At 39.5% G+C, this 10,041-nt stretch overlaps 2 protein-coding genes across 6 annotated transcripts in view; both read left to right on the top strand.

The window, feature by feature from the left end:
- Nucleotides 1-247: 247 nt before the first annotated feature.
- MIGA1 (mitoguardin 1) overlaps nucleotides 248-10,041 on the top strand; it is a 91,601-nt gene continuing 81,807 nt past the window's right edge. For 3 of the 5 annotated variants that reach the window (XM_082667938.1, XM_082667937.1, XM_082667934.1), the window contains exons 1-2: nucleotides 248-310; nucleotides 3,462-3,575. In XM_082667938.1, the coding sequence (XP_082524064.1) occupies nucleotides 3,477-3,575 (99 nt within the window). In that variant the 5' untranslated portion in view covers nucleotides 248-310; nucleotides 3,462-3,476. Of the gene's footprint in view, nucleotides 311-3,461; nucleotides 3,576-10,041 lie in introns of those variants that run through there. The other 2 variants (XM_082667935.1, XM_082667936.1) reach the window with 2 other exon arrangements.
- Nucleotides 9,153-9,584, top strand: LOC309834994 (2-iminobutanoate/2-iminopropanoate deaminase-like; the record flags this gene model as incomplete). Its single annotated transcript, XM_082674244.1, has 1 exon — nucleotides 9,153-9,584. One exon carries the CDS (start codon nucleotides 9,153-9,155, stop codon nucleotides 9,582-9,584), a length of 432 nt encoding a protein of 143 aa, XP_082530370.1.

Genomic DNA, 10,041 nt, shown 5'->3' with positions numbered 1-10,041 from the left:
TAGTATGGTCCTAGAGCCCTCAAATGGTTACGAACTAGGATGCTAGCTCTTGACAGCACTGTAAGAGGACGCAATTCTTCCATTCTGTATTTTACATCTATCTGGCAGGGCGAGAGCCTCTACCCTAAACAAAAATGGCGGGAGCTGCTTCACACGTAGCCCCTCACGCAGAAAGGCTAGGAGGCCCCCGCGACTTTCTCTCCACCTTCCCACTCCTGACCCCGGAAGGACTCCGCCCCCGGGGTCGGCCTGCGGCTCGCTGCGGCGGGGAAGTAGGCGTGGGCAGGCTACACTTACCCTGGAGCGCCAGGTACGCGGACGGAGCAGGCGGGCGGAGGGTCGGGTGGGGTCGCAGCGGACACGGGGTAGAGGCTGCTGGGCGGGCAAGAGCGCCAGCCTGCGACCTCTGGACTCCGAGTGCGGGTGGAAGAACAGAAAGCCGGAGGGAGGCCCGCCCGGGACCGCTGAATCAGGGTGGGCTGGCGACCGCTTGGAACCGGAGCGAGGGTCGGTCGGGGCTGCTGAACCGAGAGGGAGCCCCTTTCCTGGTCCTCTTGGTAAAGAAAAAGGAAGCCCTCAGAGGAGAGCGCGGTGGGGGTGAGGGAGGCCTGAGGGAGGGGCAGCTAGTGTGGTACAAGTTCCTGCAAGAATGTCAGTGGTTTGAGCAGGGAGTGGTTTTTGGATGTGGAAGATTACGCTTTCCTTGAAGATGCTTTCCGAGAATAATTTAGCATCGGGAGGTTTGTGGCGTTAGAGGCCTAATGTAAATAAAGTTTTTCAACTTTTATTTTCTGGAGGGAGGACTCCAAAAGGTCTTGCTCGTGCACAGACCTTTATTTTTTATCATTATTGCAAGTAAGCATTTTTTGCTGTATTTCAAGGATCTTCTCAGATTTCGGTTGTATAGATTATCAAAATTTTGTGGATATTTCAGACTTTCATTCTTGCTTGGATTATAAAGTTCAGTTTTAGGGTGTTTAAGAAACAAATTCTATTTATGACACTTATTTTTAACTCTCTCGTGGTTAGAATGGAGAAAAGCGAGTAATATTACAGAGTATAATATTTTTAGTGATGTTTTAGACACTCCTCTCGAAATTCGAATAATCATGAAACTGCCTTCATGTTTTTTAAAATTAATATTTATGAAAGCAACTGAAATGACCAGTTTTTAAAAGCTATTCAGTTATTAATGATTAAGTTTGGAATCACTTCCACAGTGATTTTAAATGAAAGGGAATGAGGTGGTTAGAATGCAAAAATAGAAATTTGTCAGAATTCTTTTAAGAAAACCCCTGCAGCAAATTGAAGTGATTGCTTTATTTTCTTTCTCCTCTGCTTAAAAATCTGGAACTCTGTTATGGAGAAAATCACTTTGGGTGAATTACTCTCAGTATCTTTTTTTTTTTAAATTTTTAATTCAATAGCACAGATAGCTTTAATGATCCAGAATCTATTTCGTTACCAAAAATGTTTCTCTAAAAGAAATTGTCAGGCTTTTTGGGGGTTTTTTTTTGAGGGGGGGGATAAATGTGCTTCCCCTCCTTTTTTTTGTGTAACATTTCAAAAAAGAAGTACATGTAGGCACTTAAACAATCAAATATTACAGAAGCACTTATAATGAAAAACAGTGGTTCCCTGCCCAGCCTCCCAACATCCCTAGTCTCATTCCTCAGAAGTCTGTTTTTCACTTGTTTAACTGTTTCTTCATGATTTCCTTTGTATTTCTGAATAATATGTCTCTATCACAGTTTGTTGGTTAGAATAAATGTACTTCAATTAGAACTAATTACACTGAGCTGAAATATTCTAATTAGAATATGAGTGAGGGGGAATTAAGTTTATACTCCTTGAGTGTCCCTAATAGGGAAAAGGTAAACGGTCAGTAGCAATAACCCACCTTAAGAAGTATTACTGTGCTTGATGTGAAAGGAAACTACTACTTAATCAGTAGTTTGGTTTTTTTTTGTTTGTTTGTTTGTTTGTTTCCGGTACGCGGGCCTCTCCCTGTTGTGGCCTCTCCCGTTGCGGAGCACAGGCTCCGGAAGCGCAGGCCCAGCGGCCGTGGCTCACGGGCCCAGCCGCTCCGCAGCACGTGGGATCTTCCCGGACCGGGGCACGAACCCGCGTCCCCTGCATCGGCACGCAGACTCTCAACCACTGCGCCACCAGGGAAGCTCTTAATCAGTAATTTTGATAGTTGTCCGAAAAAAAAAAAAACAAAAAAAAAACGGGGCTTATTAACGGAAGGGATTAGTCTACTAGAGTTTAGAAAAAGAGAGCAGAGATATATGCAGAAATAAAGGACTTAAAGTATAGTAAATAAGTTTTTATAGAGGGATTGTTGGTAGTTTCTGTTTTCTCTTTGGTAGTTTGTACAGCACTCTGCAAGGGAAAGAAGTATTGAATTCGGTAGGCCTAAACATTCTGGCTAGTGGGGAAGCCTACTCTTGTACATCAGGCTCTTTCCTAGTTTGTATGAAATATTCCTTAGGGTCCATTAATTTTGTGCTCACCACACAGCCTTTTATACTTAATTCAACTCCCTGCAATGTCTTATTTCAGAAAGGGTATGTTTCGATAGCATATAAAGGTATTCTTTCACTAGATAGTGTATTTTCTTATTATAAATGAGCAAATTTGTAAACTAATTTATATTAATACTCTCTGAATTTGTTTAGTGTGTATCCAGCTGGGTACACTGATAAAATTGAGTTTCTGGCTCTACAAAGCATAGACCCAGACCCTGAACCATCATGTTTCTGTCAGCGTTGTGCTACCTTTAAGGGCCTCTCTCAGTGATGACTGCCTTCTCTGTGGACAACTGATGTTTCCTTCTTTGGTTTCAATAGAAATAGGCATTCAAACAATATTAAAATTTCATAGCATGTATGTCATTTCTTTCAAGAGCTTTAAAATGGGATAGTAGGATCAACTATATTCCAGTATAAAATAAAAATTTTTCTAAAATGGGACAGTAGGAGAATAAATGCTTGAGTTCTGAAGTTCAGTGAGCCCTGAGGTTCATTTTTAGCCCCTAGAGTCAAGATTCCAATCAGATTTCTTTCAGTACCTGCCCCCACCCAATGCTGTTATTGGAAGGAAATAAGTGGGAAGAAAAATATTTTAAATTACTATTTAACAGCTGAAACATTTATTTAACCAGAAAAGAGAGAATCTAGAACCTGCAGTTTTCTAAGGAAAATTTACTACTTGAACTCAAAATTGAAATCTAAGTCATTTTCTTTTTGGTTACTTTGGTGATTAATAAACTTTTAGCTCAAGTAAATTTGGCTCAGAATGTTATTTTCTTCAGGTTAGTGTGCAAAAAAGACAGCTGTTTAATTAAGTGCAAAAAAGAAAGCTGTTTAAAAAGAGTTAAATTTTCAATTTGTATCTTTCATTTGTAGAATAACCAGAAATCTTTGTGGCTAATATATTTTTTGTTTCATTTATTGAAGATTAGAAGAGGAGTCATGTCAGAAGAAACAGTAAGTGAATCACAGTTTTCCCTGAGGACAGCAGCACTAAGAGTGTTTGATCTTCCTCTGTCTTGGTACTATTCTCTCTGCCAGGTAAAAAAAAAAAAAAAAAAATGAAATACGAAGTTGAATAATAAGTCTATTGCTCAGAGCGTATTGTGTTTACAGTATTTAAATTTCATTTGGGGTTTTAAATGCTTCAAAGTGTTTATTAAAGTAGTTTAAAACTTACTTGGTTTTTATTTATTTCACGTTTTTTTGTTGTTATCATATTCATAACTCTTAAAAGGAGATTGTATTACTTTAAAAAAATCTTCCTACCTTAAGTGAATTTACAGTCTATTACAGTTATTTTCAGAGAATTATGTTATTCAGATAGGCTTGTTCTCACTATTACAGTCCTTTAATTTTAACTTTATTTTATTGTGGTAAAATATATGTAACATAAAATTTACCATTTTAGGGCTTCCCTGGTGGCGCAGTGGTTGAGAGTCCGCCTGCCGATGCAGGGGACACAGGTTTGTGCCCCGGTCCGGGAAGATCCCACATGCCACGGAGCGGCTGGGCCCATGAGCCATGGCCGCTGAGCCTGCGCGTCCGGAGCCTGTGCTCCGCAACAGGAGAGGCCACAACAGTGAGAGGCCCGCGTACCGCAAAAAAAAAAAAAAAAAAAATTTACCATTTTAACCATTTTTAAATGTGCAGTTCAGTAGCATTAGGTACATTGACACTATTGTGCAACCAATCTTGAGAACTCTTTTCATCTTGCAAAACTGGAACTCTGGAGCCACTAAACAGCAATTCTTTATTCCCGCTCCCACCAGCTACTGGCAACCACCATTCTCTATTCTGTCTCTATGGATTTGATTTGACTACTCTAGGTACCTCATAAGTGGAGTTACATAGTATTTGCCTTTTTGTGACTGGCTTACTTCACTTAGCAAAATGTTTTCAAGGTTCATCCATGTTGTAGCATGTGTCAGAATTCCCTCTTTTTCCCCAAGTTGGATAACATTTGATTTTATGAATATACCACATTTTGTTTATTCATTCATTCATTGCTGGAACTTGGGTTGCTTCTACCTTTTGGCTTTTGTGACTAATGCTGCTGTGAACATGACTGTACAAGTATCTATTCAGATTCCTGCTTTCAGTTATTTTGGGTATATACCCAGAAGTGAGATTTCTGCATCATATGGTAATTCTATTTTTAATTTTTTGAGGAATTACCATACTGTTTATAATAGTGGTTGTACCATTTTTTATTTCTACCAGCACTGCACAAGGGTTCCAGTTTCTTTACATCCTTGCCAACACTTGTTTTCTGTTTTTTTAATAGTAGCCACTCATGGTAGTGAGTTGGTATCTCACCGTGGTTTTGATTTGCATTTCCCTAATTAGTCATGTTGAGCATCTTTTCACGTGCTTACTATCCATTCGTGTATCTTATATAGAAACATAGAAGCTGCACGGCCTGCAGGATCCTAGTTCCCCGACCAGGGATTGAACTCAGGCCCTAGCAGTGAAAGCACTGAGTCCTAAGCACTGGACCGCCAGGGAATTCCCAATCCTTATTTGTATGTGTGTGTGTGTGTATATATATATATATATATGTGTGTGTGTGTGTGTGTATTTTTTTTTGTTGTTGCCGTATGTGGGCCTCTCACTACTGTGGCCTCTCCCGCCGCGGAGCACAGGCTCCAGATGCGCAGGCTCAGCGGCCATGGCTCACGGGCCCAGCTGCTCCACGGCATGTGGGATCTTCCCGGATTGGGGCACAAACCCATGTCCCCTGCATCGGCAGGCAGACTCTCAACCACTGCGCCACCCGGGAAGCCCATTTTTTAATTTTTTTTTAAAATAAAATTTATTTATTTATTTTTTTGGCTGCATTGGGTCTTTCTTGCTGCACACAGCCTTTCTCTGGTTGCTGCGAGCAGGGGCTACTCTTCGTTGTGGTGCGTGGGCTTCTCATTGCAGTGGCTTCTCTTGTTGCGGAGCACGGGCTGTAGGTGCACGGGATTTAGTAGTTGTGGCTCGCAGGCTCCAGAGTGCAGGCTCAGTAGTTGTGGCGCATGGGCTTAGTTGCTCCATGGCATGTGGGATCTTCCCGGATCAGGGCTCGAACTCGTGTCCTCTGCATTGGCAGGTGGATTCTTAACCACTGTGCCACCAGGGAAGTCCCTCCTGTTATTTTTAATATATGCTTCTAATGCAGTTTACACTCCATTGTAGTAAATAAAAAGATACGTATGGAAAGTAGCATTTATTTCACTAAACTTAAACACTGAATTTCATCAAATCTAAGATGATCATTTTTCACATTTCAACATTTCTAAAACTTCCTTGCATCTTAAAAGGAATAGTACCTTAGATTGATAAAATATAGTATAATTTTATTTTATTTTTCTCTCTTTTTCTTTTTTTCACCATGCCACACAGCATGTGGGATCTTAGTTTCCCAACCAGTTCCCCCACCTTAGTTCCCCCATCTTAGATCCCTGTGGATTGGATCCACGCCCTGTTCTGTGGAAGTGTGGAGTCTTAACCACTGGACTGCTGGGGAAGTCCCCTAGTATAATTTTATATAGGCGAGGATGTTACACAGATAAGATGTATGAAAATAATACTGGTTAGTATTCACTATGTTTAAGACATTAGTTAGGTCATCTTTACATATAATGTCTCTAATCCTTAAAATAACCCTGGAATTTCTGTATCATCTCCATTTTACAAATCTGGCAGCTTTTTAACAGCTTAATTAACTTGTCTAAAATTGCATATATGATATGGGATTTGAACTTGCATTTCTTTGATCCCGAAATCCATTTTCTCTCTCTTTCTTTCTTTTCCTTTTTAGGATTACATGATTAAAAGAAAATTTGAAAAATACAGAAAAGAATTAAAGAGAAAATAAAAATTGCCAACAACCCCTCTATAAAAGTTTACTGGCTGTACTTTACTTAGGTCTTTTATTTCTGCATATATCTCTCTGCTTCCCAATCCCTCACTCCCCACCCTCACCACTCTGTCCCCCTCATTTGAGATTATAAAGTTGTATATTTTGAGCATTTTCTCTGTCATTAAAAATGCTTTATAAGTATAGGTGTACTATAGTTTATTGAATATTTCTCTATTTTTGAGTTTTTGGGTTGTTTCAGCAGTTCATTATTTATATTTAAATCTTTGTCCAATTTTTAGATTTTTATTAAGGTAGATTCCTAGAGATGAAAATATTGAGTCTAAGTGTTTGGTATTTATTCTTTTATTCGTTTATGTTATCACACCATTTGGATGACATTTAAAAAGACCAGCAACAGGACATAGCAGCACCCACTGTGTGTAAAACACTGTGTTAGAGATTTTATATTGCTTACATTTACAAACTCTTTAAACCTTACAATGATTCTAAAGTAATATTATTCTTTAAAATTTATTATTTGAATAGCTAATACATTTACATGGTACAAAAAACAAAACTACACACACACACACACACACACACACACACACACATACACACGTACATACATGGAGATGTTTTCTCTCAATTCCTATCCACTTCTATAGGTAACCGTTTAGATTACTTGAATATCTTTCAAGGTTTCTTTATTCAGATATCAGCAAAAGCAATTATATTTTCCTTCCTTCCTTCCTTCCTTCCTTCCTTCCTTCCTTCCTTCCTTCCTTCCTTCCTTCCTTCCTCCCTCCCTCCCTTCCTTCCTTCCTCCCTCCCTCCCTCCCTCCCTTCTTTCCTTCCTCCCTCCCTCCCTCCCTCCCTTCTTTCCTTCTTTTCTTCGGCTGTGTTGGGTCTTAGTTGTGGCGTGTGGGCTTCTCTTTAGTTGTGGCATGTGGGCTTCTCTCTAGTTGTGGCGTGTGGGCTCCAGAGCATGCGGGCTCAGCAGTTGTGGCACGCAGGCTTAGTTGCCCCACAGCATGTGGGATCTTAGGTCCCCAACCAGGGATCAAACCCGGGTCCCCTGCATTGGAAGGCGGATTCTTAACCACTGGACCACCAGGGAAGTTCTATATTCTGTTTTTTTAAAAATATTTATTTATTTATGGCTGTGTTGGGTCTTCATTGCTGTGCGCGGACATTCTCCAGTTGCAGCAAGCAGGGGCTACTCTTCATTGTGCATGGGCTTCTCATTGTGGTGGCTTCTCTTGTTGCAGAGCACAGGCCCTAGGAGTGCAGGCTCAGTAGTTGTGGCTCGTAGGCTCTAGAGTGCAGGCTCTGTAGTTGTGGTGCATGGGCTTAGTTGCTCCACAGCATGTGGGATCTTCCCAGACCAGGGCTTGAACCCGTGTCCCCTGCATTGGCAGGTGGATTCTTAACCACTGCACCACCAGGGAAGTCCCAATTATATATTCTTATTTTCTCTTTCTTATAGAAGGTATCATACTACTTATGTTCTTGCTTTTTTTATACTTAAAACATTTCCTGGAGATTTTTCCATATTAATATATGTAGTTTTTTGTTTTTGTTTTTATTCCTACAGCTACATGATGTTTCTGTATATGGACATTTGGGTTGTTTCTGATCTTGTTCATTACAAACAATGCTATAATGAATAAGCTTGATATACTTCAATTCACATAGGTACAGGTATAAGATAAACTTTTAGACTTTGGATTTCTGGGTCAAAGAGTAAATGTATTTAAATTTTGATGGATGTTGTTAAATTTCCTTCCATAAGGATAGTATTGTTTTGCACTCCCCAAAGCTTTGGGATTTTTGCCAGTTATTTTTGTGTGTTTTGTCCACACTGATTCTACTATACAACCTGCTTTTCAATCCTAAGAATAATTTTCTGAGGCCAGGACTATTGTCCACATTGTTCCATGGAATATTTTTTAAAAAAATAATATAAGGAATCATTGCAAGTAAACTTAAGGATACATCCTCTACTCTCAGTCATGGTATTGCGTATCCAAAACTCATTCCATGTTATGAAATGCACTAAGGTGGGTCAGCAACCTACAGGCTATGGGCCAAATCCTGGCCGCTGCCTGTTTCTACAAGTAAAGTTTTATTGGAACACAGCCACGTTCATTTGTTAATGTATTATCTGTGACTGATTTTGTGCTACAACAGCAGTGTTCAGTGGTTGCAGTAGAGACCGTATGTTCCACAAGCCTAAAATAATTTACCTGGCCTTTACCAAAAAAGTTTGTTGGCCCTGTACTAAGAGAGTAGGCTATAGTTGGAATAGCATCAAAGGACCAAGAAAAGACCAAGGAAAAGCTCAGAGTTCTTGTTCAGACAGTTCTGTAGCTTTAAATAGTTTTGTTGATTCTCCAAATTCAGAGTGTTATGTGGAAAAGGCTAAGAATTAACTAAGCACTTAAAAAATAAAAATCTGTCTAAATGTAGTGTGGTATCTTGAGTTGGCCTTAGAATAGAAAAAGAACATTAGTGGGAAAACTGGTAAAATCAGAATATATAGTTTAGTTAATATTGTACTAATGTTAATTTCTCAGTTTTGACAAGAGTACTATGGTTATGTAGGATGTTACTATCAGAGAAAAACTGAGTGATATGGGAACTTTCTCTACTATCTTTGCAACTTTTCTGTAAATTTAAAATTATTTCAGAGACCCGTGAGATGCGAGTAGGAGCAGTGTACAGGGTAGTTGTCTCTGAGGGGTGGCAAGGGAAAAGGATTAACCATGTCGTCTTTGATCAGAAAGGTGATCAGCACCGTGAAAGCCCCAGCGGCCATTGGTCCCTACAGTCAGGCTGTGTTAGTCGACAGGACCATTTACATTTCAGGACAGCTAGGCATGGATCCTGCAAGTGGACAGCTTGTGCCAGGAGGGGTGGCAGAAGAGGCTAAACAAGCTCTTCCAAACTTGGGTGAAATTCTGAAAGCAGCAGGCTATGCCTTCACCAATGTGGTAAAAACAACTGTTTTGCTTGCTGACATAAATGACTTCAATACTGTCAGTGACATCTACAAACAATATTTCCAGAGTAGTTTTCCTGCAAGAGCTGCTTACCAGGTTGCTGCTTTGCCCAAAGGAGACCGTGTTGAGATTGAAGCAGTAGCTGTCCAAGGACCTTGTGACAGCATCACTCTAAGTGGGCCCAGTGTTACTTAGTCTGGAATTTTAATAATGTTTTTAAATTAATTCTTAATTCTTACAGTCTTTGTTGGAAAGTGTAAGGTTGACTGAAATATCTGAAGTTATTATGGAAATACCATATAATAAGGGGAATTGAACATGAGTTGAAGATTAATAATGAATCTAGTTACTGAAGTTATAAATTACACTTCTATAACACTCATATTACTGGATGTGGGAAAAGAGACACACATTACATAGTTACTCAGAAAAATAAAAATAAAGGGAAATAACATGTAGGAAAGATGAGTTACTATTCCTGAGAAATAATAAAGAGCACACCTAATTCAGTTAAACTATTAATTTAATGATGTGAAATATTTAGTTTTCATGTCAGATACATGATTCTGCTTTTACTTGAGTAAAATTATTTAAGTTTGAATGTTAGAAGTAAAGGAGAAGAAACTGGACCAAATTTTATATAGATAATATT

The sequence above is a fragment of the Grampus griseus genome (genome assembly GCF_964374135.1).
Source record: "Grampus griseus genome assembly, chromosome: 1".
In the NCBI taxonomy this organism is placed as follows: domain Eukaryota; kingdom Metazoa; phylum Chordata; class Mammalia; order Artiodactyla; family Delphinidae; genus Grampus; species Grampus griseus.
Note: the sequence above shows the minus strand (reverse complement) of the source record. Positions and strands in the feature narration are given on the sequence as shown.